Here is a 14,484-nt window from a genome sequence, read left to right as displayed (position 1 = left end):
CTGGGGATGGTGCTAGTTTTGAGTGCTGGAGGTTTGCAGGCGCGGAGGGAGGGCAAGTTACTGGCAGCAGCAGTGCGGGCTTTCATTCAGCACCTTGTCAGCAGGCCTTATCTGGGATCTTGAGGGATGGCTCTCCAGGGTAAACCCGGGTAGGGAGCTGAGTGAGGTGCTTCCAGGGATGTCCCAGAGGAGGCGGATTCCTCGCGAGCTCTTCTGTTTGCCCTGCAGGAGCCATAACCTGCACAGATCCCTGCAGTGCCTTGGAAAGTTGGGCTTTCTGGCATGTTCGTTGACTGCTTTGAGACTTAGACCTCCTTATTTACAACTCATATCATCTTTAAGATAATGTATACAGCAGCTGCTGTCCTGAGCCTCTCCTTGCATGCTCTTGAATATGGGGTTCATGTGCAACCTCGAATGTGCAGAAAGTCTTCTGGGCTGGTAAGAGGTGAACATAAGGGTGAGCCTCCACATGGTCTTACAGGCAAGAGTGTATTGCCCTCTCTGGGTCTATTTTTCCTTCTTCAGGTCACTGTTGAGGTCATATTCATTGTAAATATGGTGGTTATGTCAAAGTCTTTTCCATAGAAACTGTTAAATAAAGTATAGGTAAGAATGCTTTTTAGCTGGACTTTGAATTTTAAGTAGTGATTATAGATTAAAATCTCTGTTTTCCCTTCTCATCCACCTAAGCCACGAATTGCAGGTGGAGCTGGTCGGGCAGTTAAATGACAAAACTCGAAGTTGTCTTGCATAGAAAACAGCAGTGTGATTAGCAGTGGTTCGGAGGGTGGCATTGTTGGTGACTGTTCAGATAATTGGCAGATATTTGTAAAAGAGTTTTCCATTCTCAAGAGAATTGCCAGTTTTGGCATCAGTGATTGTTGTGACAGCACTACAATGGGAAAGAGTGCAGGTCTGTGACTGGAGACTTCCTTTTCTGCCTGAGAAGCCCTGGTGACCCAGTCTTAAGACAGAGACACTTACCTCTAAGTTGTAAGTAGCCAGCCATACAGCAAAAGTTGTGTATGTATGAAGAAAGCAGTTCACAAAGAGTTGGAAAACTGTGTTTCCATTCTGCTCAACATGTGAGTAGTTTATTAGAAGAGACTCATTCAGAGTGATGGGGAAAACTGGAAATAGTATTTACTAGGATTTGACTGTCGCGGGTTAATTTGAATACAGATTTGCAAGTATTTTCTTTCCTTTTTATGCACGTCTGAGTTTGTGTCTATATATATGGATAGATTACAAAATTATCCTTATCTTCATCAAAATAGTCTGTCAGTGTTTTGCTTGCCTTTATCAAGATGCAACATTAAAGGACCACTCTGATTCATATTTTTAAGGGATGTTATTCTGACCTCAGAAACTGATACTTCCTTAGCCAGTGCCAGAAGGCCCTTTCTGTGGTTTTAGTCCCCATTTCTTCATCAATTAAGAATCAGGTGGCATCAGAATAACAACTGATTTTAATAGCCACTTGAGCTACCTCCATCATGGGAAGGAAGCATGCAGGGCTTCTGCAGAGCCTCAGAGCTCTGTGGTGTGACCTCAAGTGACCAGACGCATGCAAAAAACAGTGCAACTCTTGAACGGAAAGGTCTGCATCATCCAAACTGTTCTGACTTTTGTCCAAGAACACACTGTTTACCTGTTCCTTCCAAACTGGTCAATTTTCTGCAAGGCTGAGATGTGACTTTTTTTTTTTTTTTCTTATCTCAATGCAACTTGGCTGGTTTTAGTGGAGCTACTCTTCACTTACATGTGGATGTACATCAAGGACAGTATTTTCTGTTCTGGAGACCAAAGCTGAACTATCAACCTACATATTCCCCCTCCTTTGTTTCTGAAGATAGTTGTATATTCATCTGAAAATATGCAGGCTGACCACTCCAATCAAAAGCAACAGATCCTACCAGTTAACTCTAAAACGCATCTTGCTGAAGGCAGTGTCTGAAAATACATTGCCATGAGCATGAAGCATTCAAGCTTCTGTCTGGCTCTCGAGATGTGTACTCAGACCTTAATGAAGGGTGGGGTTTTACTTGTCCTAATAAAAAGATTTTGTCTGAGGAGGTGAGAGGCAGAAAGACAGAACGTATTTGCCCCCTATCTAAATAAAAGGCTATTTATGCCTAATACATTGGCAGAATTATTCCAGAGTAATTTATACACAAGAAAATATGATCCTTGTGTCACTGCCAAGGTCAGAGAGTCCTATGGTGATCTGCAGAGTAAGTTCAGGTCACCCAAGTTAAATCTGCCTTGGGGGCTGACTTAGCTCCACGCACCACATTTTTTCCGAGATTAATAAAAGCAAACATCTTCTATAGATGAAGGCAGGGCTAAGAGTGTGGTCAACTCTCTCCTTTGATCCAAGGTCTCCTGTTTTTACCTCTCCTTTCCAGGTTGCTCCTTCCATTTCCTCTCTATTCTTCTCTTCTCCTGGCATTTACAGGATGCTTAGAAAAGTCAGTCTTTTTCTTTGCATGGCAACTGGTGCCTATAAAACCCTTCTATTTGACAACTGCATGCACAGGAGGGGCATGGAGACATTGCTGGTGTTTAACCAGGAGCAGCATTGGCTGTCCGCCTGTGTGTGGCATGTCCTCACACATCAGTTGAGAAGCATGTCTTGAAAATTCAGGCAAGAAAGTTGGGGTACACAGTAGAAATATATTTCTTGGTAACCTCAACTGCGAGGGTACCATGTGAGCAACAGGATATTTGACAGAACCATTTTGAAGGTGAAGCTGATGACTTTGTAGGCACTGCCAAGCTGCCTCAGGAGGAGACAGATCAAGTGGTGAGCTGGGCAGGTGAGAGTCCTCTTCTAACACCAGTGGGTGGAAGGGGAAGGACAAGGTCCTCAGCCCTTTCAACAAGGATGAGGTTGTTTCAGCAGAAAAGCGAGTATTCTTCCATGTGGTCTATACCTGCCATGGGGAAGCTGATGCCTGTGGTTTTTAGCCTGTCAGAACCTGAGGTTTTCTTTAACTTCCTTGATTACTCATTCATGTCATTTAAAGTACATGAAATTATTAAGGCAGGCAGGTTTTGCTTTCTATCTATTCCTACTACTGTTACTATTAGAGATAATGATAAATGCTGTGAATTGAAAAAGAAACACCAGAAATCTTTCTGACTTGCTTTTTGAAGGATGTTTGCTTTTTTTTTTTTTTTTTTTTTAAAGACACTGGATGGCTTTTTGCTATGACCCATCTTTGCTTTGAGATTTCTGTAGGATTTTGGTTAAACGCTCTTATTGCAAAGGAGTGGAGTCAAAGAGAGAGGAACTGGAAATTACCAAGTTGCCCCCTTCCCATCCTTCATCCCTCTTATAGCTGGGACTTTGATGCCACTACGTGTAGTGACATAAATAATATTGCAATTCTGGAGTGCACTGGAAGATTTTTCCTTTCCTCTCATCAGTTTGCCTATTCAAGATAATCCTAGGTAGCTGATGTCTAGGAATATGTAGCGATAGAAGATGAAAGAGGTAAAAAGGTGTGTGTGCACCTGTAGGTGATATTCAGGGGAAGTTTTTAAGTGTCCAGCATTGATCTGACTTTGCTTTGACCTTCACTGCATGTTTTGAACTCTCTGGCATCTGTTTGTTCCTGGATGATTCACATTTGGGTTTGTTGTTTATTTTAATTTGGAAAAAAACCCACACTCTAACCTATAACTGCACTGTAAAACAAGCAGCAAAACACCAGAAGCTGTGACAGAAAGTTGTAGGAAACCAAAAACATTGCAGTGACATGAATATATTAAGCTGAAGCCGAAGGGGACATGCTAAGTTAGTAGGACTGAAGTGTCTGAAAGGGCTGTCAGTGCCTCTCTGCCCCAGGGAGGGCCATGAAGGGAGCTCAGCTTCGGTGCTGAGCCTAGTGGCCAGTGCCTGACCACGAGGAGCAGGGTAAGACCTCCCCATCACCGTTATTTCTCTGAAGGGCTCTCCAAGCCCTCTTGAGTTTCCTAGCTCTGCCTCAGGGGCTGGATTCACACCAGCAGCCTGGATGTGCAGGGGTTGTACCCTGACCTGCCCCTCGGTGCCACCCCACCTCCCCACACCCAAGGGGGGCACACTCAGGGTTAGCAGAGGTGAGAGATTCCACTTTTTTGGGGAAAGTGTTTGTAGCAGAAGGGGAGTTTGTGGCCTGAGCACCATGGTGGTTATTTCTTGATCCCTCTCAGCTGTGTAGAGCAAGGGGAATCTGGGCAGAGCGAACATCTCTCTTCTCCAGCAACAGCTGCTGGGCCCTACCCAAATTGGAGCTTTCTAACCCCAGTGTAGATGAACCTGAGCAAAGTTTAGCCTGGATACCACTAGCAGTTGTGCTTCAGTTGGTGCAGAATGACACCCATGAATGCCGTCCATCTCTAGTGGCACTCTCTACCAGGTGCTGCCCATGTGAGCTGCAGGCAGGGCAATGGGAGATGACTTCTGAAAGCAGCCCTCTTCCGCTCGCCATGCTGAGCAGAGGGCAGTGGGAGCCATGCAAGTGGCAGCAGCATGCCTGCCTGCCAGCACCACCAGTCCTTTGTTCTAAAGCCCAACTTCAGGTTTATCTTTCCCATTGTGGCCTTTTTAAAGCACCACCTCATCAGAGCAGAGTTGCCTTTTGTGTTGGAGAGGGACAGTCAAGTGGAAGAAAATTTTGTGTGAGCTTGGCTCTGTCAAATCTGCTTAACTCCTTTTGGCTTCTGCACCTCCTTCCCGAGAAGCAGCCTTCTGCTATTGTTATGAGCTCTCCAGAGTGACCAGCTTTTGCTGGAAGAACAAGAGCGATAGATTTAGAACACCAGGCAGCAAGGAGTAGTGGGGACAGCACAAGAAAAGCATTATTACTTTTGTCTACACCCTTCACGTAAGAGGTCCGACAGAGGGTTGCATATTTTGTAATTAAGGTGGGTTTTTCTGAGCTGATTACATGCGTGGTAACAAAGTTTTGTCTTTGGGGAGTGAAGCAGGCTGCTTCTGAGTGTCCCAGGCAGCCCTAGGGAAGGGTGAGGAGAGGAAACTCACTGGGAAGTCCAAATGCCATCTATTCAGTCATGATTGCAAAGATTTCTAACAGTTGCTTAGAAAAGAGGAGCATAAGTGTTTTGGGTCCAACTCCTGCCCTATTCATATGGAGCCCGGGTACTGGAAGATTTCCAAGTCCCTGTCATTCTGCCCTGCTCTGCCCAGTAGTTTAGACCACCACACAGGTATCTAATTTCCATCAGACCTCAGAGACAACTTGTGGAAATGGTTCTTCTAGGTGGACATTGTCAGCCCTCTTCTCTGCTCTCCTTTCCATAGGTGTGAGATACAGGGTCCTGCATAGGGAACCACCACTCTCTCTCAGAAGGGTTTTTAGATTAACTCTTCATAGCAAATCAAAATTATCTTCCTCTTGTTTTAAGTATGAAGAAATAATTAAATTGTGCCTTAACTTCAAAACCAGACATCTTTTTGCTAGTTGCCCAGTCAAGAGGGTTCAGTGGTGGTGATTTGCTGGAATAATGACTGCAGCAAGTGGAACTTTATAAGGTTGTATGAGATGATGGATGTTTTTTGAAGCATTGGCAATGGCAGCTAGGATGTTGTTACTATCAGAAGAGGAAAGGTAGATGAAATGGGAACATTTTATTCTTATCTGTTCTAAATCTGCCGTTTGCAGTTGCAAAGTGACCATTGTTTGTGGGGAAATAGAGTATGTGGTGCCACCAAGTCATGCAAAGTGAAGTTTAATGTTAATTTTCTTTCAGTTGTGTCTTGGTTTTCATTATCAGATGTTACTGATGGATTAGGGACAGAGAAAATAATAATTTGTTAGGTTTGATGCTAATTTTAAATGAGTGACAGGAGTAGAAGGAAATACATTGCAAGAATTTTTCACTTGACATGAACCACTTAGGAGCTTCCAAGTGGAAATACCTCACATGGGCTTGGTAAGTCATGAATCCTGACTTACCTGAGCCACAGCTGGACTAATTCTCTCAGATTCATTATAGTTATAACTCCTGTGACATACAGGATCCAGCCCTGCAAAAGAGGATTTGGGGCAAACAGTGTCTGAACTATAGTTTCTGCAGGGCATACTGCATCATGGGTCAACGTTGGTTGGTCTTGAATCGGCCCCAAATAAAATACTTGAGTTTGGTTCAACAATCCCAAGCATTTTGGTTTGTCTTTCCCAACAATTTTTAAAAGAACTTTTTTCAATAGAAGAATGTAATTTTGAATAGTTTGGAGAGTGTCAAGGTTATGGTGCATATCTTCTGTTGTGAAACATATCTACAGCATCATCTCCTCTGGAGCAGGCATGCAGGCAGGGCCTAGAGCAATTTAGCTGTGTTTAGGGAAGGAAGCCTATTTAAATGCTTCACTGTAATGAACTGTTTCTACAGATAATGCGTCCCTTGGTTTATATGTAATATGCTTCTGATCTTTGCTTTGAGCCTCTTATAGCTGCTTGTGCTCAGTCTAAGAGTCAGGTGTCTTAGGAGCTGGATAAACACAAAGATAGAACCAGTTGTTAAGGAGCTATAGAGATTTACAGAAGTTGACCTCATGGTCATTTGGGGTATTAGTTGGGCATATTTCCCCCATGACTGAGCAGTCCTACTCTCCTTCTGCTGCTTCTTGTGCTCCTGCTTGCAAGGGAGTAAGTCTGACCAAATCCAACAGTGGATTTACCCGTGTCTCAGCCGTATGCAGTTGACTTCTCATAGAGAATGCGACTGGTGGGACCTTTAGTTGGGAGAGCCAGATCTCCTGCTGAGATTGGAGAGAATAGGTTTCAAAAAACAAGCTATATTTGAACAAAATGAGAGAATGACTGAAAGCTTTTCCCAAGAAGTGGTAGGGTTATCATGCTGGATTTTAGAGTGGGGGAAAAAAAAAAAACCAAAACTGTTTAAGCTTTTTACCACTCTTGGTTAAAGTAGAATGTTTTTTCTGTTTACCAGATACTTTTGTATAGGGTATTTGTTTACAACTGCTCAAAGTAAACTTCTGTTGCTGACAACATAAAGTTGTTTTCTTCCCATACAATAAATTACTTTCTTTTTAATATTTCTTTTGGTGCATAGATGCATGGCTCCAGAAATATTGCTCAACTTACCCATAATAGCAGAGTTTTCTGAATGCCATTATGAAGTTCTGCATTGTGCAGGAGAAGAGGTTTCCTTCATTTCAGCTGCTGAACAAATGAAAAGGAGTAAAATCTGTGGGGTTTCCTCCCCGTTCATCAATGCTGTTTTTACTCTTTGCATAGACAGCTAATTTGCTCATTGCTTGCCTGAAGGGAATTCAAGTCAGAAAAAGGAAGATCGAGTTACTAGAAAAAGGTGCTCCTGTCTCTAAAGAACAAAGTACAACAATTCAAGAAGAAAACTTTGAAAATTTGTCAAATGCCAGAGTGTGATTTATATATGTCCAGGTTACTCCATCTATGAATATTTGTGTAGGGTATTTTTGTAACTGTTTCCTTTAGTATCTTGTACATATGGATACTATCTGTGACTGACAGCCTCCTACAGTTTATGTCATGGTCTGAACCCTTGCATGAAGCTTGCATTGCATCTCCTTAAGAGATGCGTGCAAACCCAAACACACAGTATGTGTTCCTTGTAATGCTCATTTTCAACCTTGTTGTTCCTCATTAACTTTTTATTAAGTATATTTGAGAAGGCTTTTTCCTTAAGGAATAAGAAAAAAAAAAAAAAGGCCTCTCATCAACACCATGATTAAATTCACAAGCAGACCTACATCATCACTGTAAATCATTTTGGGGGCTGTTCTGTAGGTCATTCGATGTGCTGAGATGATTGCCGTTGACTTCAGGAACTCCTGGAGTGGGTGCTTCCATTGCATCTGACTAATCATGGATCCAAACTAATAGAAAATGTTTTTTTCCTGATAAAGAAATTGCACAGTTACTTTAAGCTCCCTGAAGTACCTTTTTGCTGGTAGCCCCATCCTCAGTTCCTGTGCCTTTTCTGGACATGGGCACGTTGAGAGTAGTCACAGTGTGTTAATGTTGCATACACAATATATCTGTGCATAAATTTTAAAATAATACATTTTGGGGAAGTCTTCTAAACTCACAGGCCTTTTCTTGTCAAAACTTCTAGTTCTGCCTAACAAATAGGTACAACTTGGATTACCAGCTGGACCTGCATCCCCAAACTATGCCAGTGCCTTCTAGCTCTCTCCTGGCATATCTGAGCGCTCAACCCCCTGTGCTGCTCAGCCAGTCTCCTTCCTCACCTTGCTGTATGGAGGAATGATTGTTTCCAAGTAGTGAACTTGTCCTCATATACTTGTGGACATGAATATTAGCCACACTGGATCATGCTAGAGTCATTTGGGTGTGATTTTTGCTCACCACATTCCTTTGCCAAGTTGGAGCTTGTTGTGTCAGAAACAAATAAAAAGAAACAAAACCAAAACAAAACTCCCCAAAACTCCATGTTCTTCTTCCATTGCCCAAATCCATTCAATGCTGGTGGTCTGAAATGTCGATCCTTGTTTTAAGTCCTGTGAACAAGAGGTTGGGGCAGATTCCTTCTCTCCTGCTCTTGTTTTACTCAGAAACTATTTTTGCATCCTGCCTTTTGAGAGTTCATAATTTTGTATCTTATAGGAAAATTACATTTTGCACATAGGCCTGGTTTTGCTCAGCAAAAAGTCAGCATGGGGGGTATGTGGGTATCCAGCAAACTGGAGATGTGCTTCTGTAAGGAGTAACATAGATAAAGGTATGGAAATTATATTAGTTAATCTAAATTAGCACTGAAGAAAGGTTAAGGAATGTAATTTGGCACTTTAAATCTCTCTGATAAATTACGTTTCTTAAAGTTACTAATGAATCCTGCTTTCCAATTACCTGAAGGGTTACTAAAGAAATTTGGGTTTCTGGAGGTCTTAAAAGGGAAAGGAACCAGCAGAGCTGTGGATGGACAGTAAAAGATAAACATTTGGCTTCAATAACGTAGGAGTTCTCATGCTAGTGGAAGCAGGAATTTGAGGAACTCATATCTAAATGCTTTTTTTTTAAAAAAAAAAAAATCACACTCTTGAAAACCCGAACTTTGGGACATCATGTTAGGTGTTTCAGTTTATAGCACCAAAACCATTGCAAGTCTTCTACAGAAGTCAATAGGGTTTTTTCCAACAAAGCACATATTTAAATTATATTAGCTTGTTAAATGCAAAATTAAGTGCAAACCGTAAAGTTCTTCTAGGAGGCAGAAGCTGCTTTTAACAGAAGAGATTTGGAGATGTAGAAGTAAGTTCAACATAGGGAGCTTTTAGACGACACTAATTTAGTCACTCCACTTAAAAGTTGGCCTGGGTCTTTCCAAGGGTGTCTGGGTATGTCTTTCACATTTTTCTCCATGAACTCCTTAAAGCAGTGGATTTAGAGGCTTATCTAGAAGTGGACTGTTCATTTGGTGGACCTCAGCAAAGCTGGTGCCCTCCTCTTGCCCCCTCCCAGCAAATTGAACAGCAGACCCCAAAACCTCTCTCAAATCTTGTGGCAGAGGTGTGGGGAGCAGGGTTTTTAAGAATAGTATGTTTTTCTTTGATATAAAAAATATTTGCACTCCGGATACAGATTTGATCCTAGAACAGGGCTACATGCAGTGAGAAATAACCTGTTGCATCTGGTGAAGGTGCTTGTAGTATAGCTGTATTTGGCACTTTGCCACTGAGATTTCTAGTCACTTAGAATCATTTGAGGATGTTAGTCTAAAGAGATATGTGCAAAGGCACGGATTTTGTGGTCGAGCAAAGGACTGGGGTTTTTGGGACATCTGGGTTTCCAACCTTTCTGAAACATCCCTGTCTTGAGATTGGGACTATCTATGTTCTATCTGGGCAGCTTCTGTGGTTGAGGTCTGTCTGTGGGTGGATTTGGGAGCTGGAGTGGCTGAAAATTGCCCAGCTATGCCATGCTGCCTGCCTTTCCAGCATCACAGGGTGATGACATTTAATTTCAGTTCAGTGTGGAAGTGAGGGAGGAGGCTCTGAATTGCCACCTAACTCCTGCAATGACCATGGCTACTGAAGGCAAGTACATGTGCCAAGCTGCTTTCCAGAAGCACCTGTTTTGCCAACAAAAGTTTATAACAGATCACCAGGGGCAAAGGAGCATTATGCACTCGAGAAGCTGTTGTAAACTCGTTTGCCCTTTGCTGCTTCTGCCTCTGATTTTGAGGGGAGAGGGAGGGGAAGGGAAGTTGTAGAAGGCAATGGTGGTGGGGAGGGGGATGCAGTGAGAGGAGCCCCCGCTGGCACAGCCAGCCTGACCCATTCAGTAGGGCTGAATACGATAAATGCCACTTTATCCTTTCTTGAAAGGAACAAGATAGCACAGCCTAAATGCCTGGGTGTGCTTAAATAGGCAACTCTGGGACGCTGGAGTCGAGGGCGTTTGAAATTGGAGCTCCCTGACAGCCGGGGAGCTGCCACAGGTCACCTGCCTCGCTCCATGGGGACTGGCCCAGGTTTGGCAAGAAATCGTCCACGGACGAATTATAGTACAAATTCCTTTCTTTGTTGGTTGGCCTCTTTCACTAGACCATGGCCTATAAAAAATTGTGTAAAAACAATTCTTAAATATTATTTGAAAGGGCAAATGGCCACGCTGAAAGGTTTGACAGTTTGACATATAGTGCCTGGTTTTTCTCGCTGGGGAACGGGCGCGCGGAGCCTGGGCTCTCCTCCTGCTCCTTACAGGCTCCAGGTTTTTTTTTAAATAGCGTCTAGTTGCTGTGCAGAGTCGCTGTGCTCCCAGCAATTTGACAGGCAACGAGTCTGCTTCAGTGATCTTAAATCCTTTTAGACTAATTTGCGAGCAAGCAGAAAAACAGCTAGCACCTTCGGATCCAGCGCTCAAAACCAGAGAATCAGGTATTGCCAATTAAAGTGCCATTTCCAACCATCATATCAAGACAGATTACTTGCAGTTCCTCTGATAATGTCATGCCGTGCCTAAAGAGAAAGCAAGCTGGAGTTTCTCCATGGACAAAGGATCCGCATGGACCAAACTCATCAGTGACCGAGGCGGAGGGAATGTGATGCGGATCGTGCATACAGCCATGCATATGTGCAGCATAAACGCGAGTGATGCGCCTGTCCCCTGAATAGCCACGGGCCATTTTGAAGAGCCTGTGGCCCCTCAGTCACTGGCCTACTAGTTAATTGCCACACAGACTTTGTGACACATGGGCAGATAATATGACATTTTCGGTTTCTGTCACTAGCAAACGCCATGGCGTTGCTTGCACTAGTTGCTAAGAAGCTGTCAGAAACCATTAGCAGCTGGCTAAAGTTGCCCTATGGCATTTCCTCATGGCATCAGCAAAACAAGCATAAATCACCCAGCGGAGCCTCCCGCTATACTAATGAGGCTGTAAGCTTGTTTATGGACTAGCATCATTTCTATGATTATTTCCACCTTTTCAATTCGCCTTCATTTGGCAGCAGGAGAAGTCAACTTCAGGAATGGAGTCACCGCTGACATTTTACAAATGCAGTTCGTAGCTGCTACCGTGTGGCTGGTCAGTGGTGCTTCAAGTTTGTTTAGTGATCTTTAAAAAGAGGAAAGGAGAAAAAAAAAAAAAAAAAAAAAGGGGGGGGGGGGAGGTGGGGAGGGGAATCTCTGGAGACCTCCAGAGAGGTGAGTGTATCGAGTTGCAAAGTAGGTGGAAATACTAAAATCCACAATTGACCATTTAGACTTCTCTCTGTGGTTTCAGTCTTTACGGGATCAATTTTCCATTTAAAAAAAAGTGGAAGAGGTTAAACAATTTATAAAAGTCTACTAAAGCATTTGCTCTTAGGATAGCCGGGTGCTTTCTTATCCTCTCCCTGCCTTTCACTTTCTCTAACTTGTGTCGGACGGGGCCAGGGTTTATTGTTTTAGGCTTTTCTGAACATGCACCAGTATTTACACTGGATTGAAAGCATTTGCTTCCAATGAAAATCTTGTCTTAGATTACAGCCCAGCAGTGTAATTTCCCTCCCAGATGGGAGTAAAGTAGCAGTATTTGCCTAAAAACAGTAGGAAGAACAAACTGTGCATTAAGCCAAGGCTGTTTTTGGCTTGAGCTAATGATGTAACAGAAACCTTTTATTTGGGATAGGTCACCGCCAGGGATTCAAGGAGGTGATCTGGCTCGCGCTTGAAAGGTTTCTCCATTGTATCTACATAAGTCTTCACTTAAAAAATCCTGTTCCTAATGCTTCTGCTTTCATACAGCAGAAATAAACAGGAAAGGTTCTGGGGAGTGTTATAGGTGGAATGCAGAAAGCTTTTCCTCCCCTAATGGAGGATATAATTCAGGTGCCCCGGAGGCATGCTTTCAGGAATTCTCTTGCCCGAGGTAATGGGAAGCTAAGGCTGCTTGAAGGCCTTGATTATCTATTGATGCACAAAGCTGGAAAAAAAGTCATCTCCCTTGGATTATAGTAGATATTTCCATAAATTATCAATGAGTCCTCCTCCCGTCAGGCACGAGGCGATGCCTGCTAAATTAATCTGAAGGGGGTTTGAAATGAGGAGTGTCTTTTAAAAAAATGGGGGGGGGGGGGGGAGGGAGGGAGAGGGTGGGTGGACGGTTGCAGGGAGGTGGTGAAAGGCAGTGTCATTAGGTTAGAAGCTTTTCATTTTTAATCAATGAATGCGTAATACTTTTCTTCTCCTTGTTTGCCTCTCGCAGACAGAAAGTGGATTAGCCCGTGGAATTTTAAATGCTGTTGAGTTGTTTCCTTTGCTCATGTTTCTTTTATGAATTATTATTTTATATGGTGAATTGCTTCTCTGTATAAAAGCCCTTTTTTACATACTGGGCTTTCAAAGAATTTGTTGGATATCTGATTTCTTCATAAAAATCTTGTTTGTTTCTGTAACTACCCAAGGTTACCATTTCATTAAAGGCACAAGCCAAGTCATAAGGACATTTATAAATTTGTCACAGTCAGTAAGGTACTAAAAATATAACATTAATAATAACTTTTTTGTGTGTGACGAAAGGTGTTTAACAAATCATAATTTTGATAGTCTACATCTTTTTTTTTTAAAAAAAAAAAATTATTCCTTACAGAGATAGTTTTGATTCAGACCAATTCAAATTACTTTCTTGATCATTCTTGCCCGGGGATGTAAAAAACACTTGCCTAATACCATCACAACTCCATGTTGCTACAAGTACAGTGTCCTTGAAAGCTAGCATATACCATTCAATCCACACACAGAGAATGCAAAGACTGATTTGCTCTGTGGACTTATTTATAAACTGCTTTCAGGGTTTGAATCAAAAATTGCATGCAAACGAGCTAGGCCCTGCAACTTTTGTTTTCCTTTGACCACAAGCCCATCAGCCCAGACCCAAGTTGGCTGCTGTGCAGTTATGTCCTCCTGTAGATACATTGTGAACGTGATGAGAACTGTCTCAGACCTTCTCTGCATTAAGGGAACTTATTCTGGATCAGTTGTTATTTAATGGGAGCAGACATCTATTACAGATATGGCACATGGGTACAAAGCGGGGTGTTAATTCCTATGGTGTATGTCAAACTGGTACCTACTTATGTCTTTATGAATTTCTTTTGGCTGGGGCTGGGAAGAAGGGTGGTCAGTTAGCTACCTACCTGCCATCAAAAAGTCAGGGGAAGTGGAATGTCTATAAAAGACTTGACATAAGTGACACCCCAATCCTCTGGTTATTTCTGAATTTGGGGAGAGTCTGTGATGTTGCAAGAGAGTTATATTCACCCTGCTTCTCACATCCCAGAGCGGAATGGGGCATCCAGCTTCACACATGTCATGGGGATGGGACATCATTGATACTTTTCTAATTGCCATCTCCACCAAAGTAGCTGACTGGGATGAATTTTGGGGAAGTGACCTAGAGTGAAGAAAAGCCATCATTTCCACCTTTGCAAGCTCGATGTTTGCAAAAAAAATTTATTTTTTGAAGCACCTTTTGTTTTGGGTTACAGTGGCAGAAATGGCCACACTGTCCTTCAGGATAAACCAGAATGGGGCTGACACAGTCCTGAGACCCTCCCTCTCCCCATGTCTCTTCCCCCCCATCCCCTCAATCCCTGGTGAATTATGGTGTTAAAGAATTTATACCTCATTTAAATATTCATGCAGTTTATACCCAAAGCCAGGCTTCGGCTGAAGTGTATAAAGGTAGCATAAGTCAAAATTTGATTCACTATATTTACAGGTGACGGCTTGGACAACAGTGTAGCTTCCCCCAGCACAGGTGATGATGATGATCCAGATAAGGACAAAAAGCGACATAAAAAGCGTGGCATCTTTCCCAAAGTAGCCACAAATATCATGAGGGCATGGCTGTTCCAACATCTAACAGTAAGTGAACTCTAGATCACATATGCAAAATAAAACATGGAAAATGTCATAGTTGTAGTAGTCATAGAAAGCAAAAAATACGTATTATGTTGCT

At 42.7% G+C, this 14,484-nt stretch overlaps 1 protein-coding gene across 5 annotated transcripts in view; it reads left to right on the top strand.

The window, feature by feature from the left end:
• MEIS1 (Meis homeobox 1) overlaps nucleotides 1-14,484 on the top strand; it is a 109,220-nt gene that overhangs the window by 42,883 nt on the left and 51,853 nt on the right. For all 5 annotated transcript variants that reach the window (XM_074921937.1, XM_074921773.1, XM_074921685.1 and 2 more), the window contains one exon: nucleotides 14,245-14,390. In XM_074921937.1, coding sequence (XP_074778038.1) covers nucleotides 14,245-14,390 — 146 coding nt within the window. The remainder of the gene's footprint in view (nucleotides 1-14,244; nucleotides 14,391-14,484) is intronic.

Source organism: Athene noctua, chromosome 1 (genome assembly GCF_965140245.1).
Source record: "Athene noctua chromosome 1, bAthNoc1.hap1.1, whole genome shotgun sequence".
Classification (NCBI taxonomy): domain Eukaryota; kingdom Metazoa; phylum Chordata; class Aves; order Strigiformes; family Strigidae; genus Athene; species Athene noctua.
This window is presented reverse-complemented; position numbering and strand designations above follow the sequence as displayed.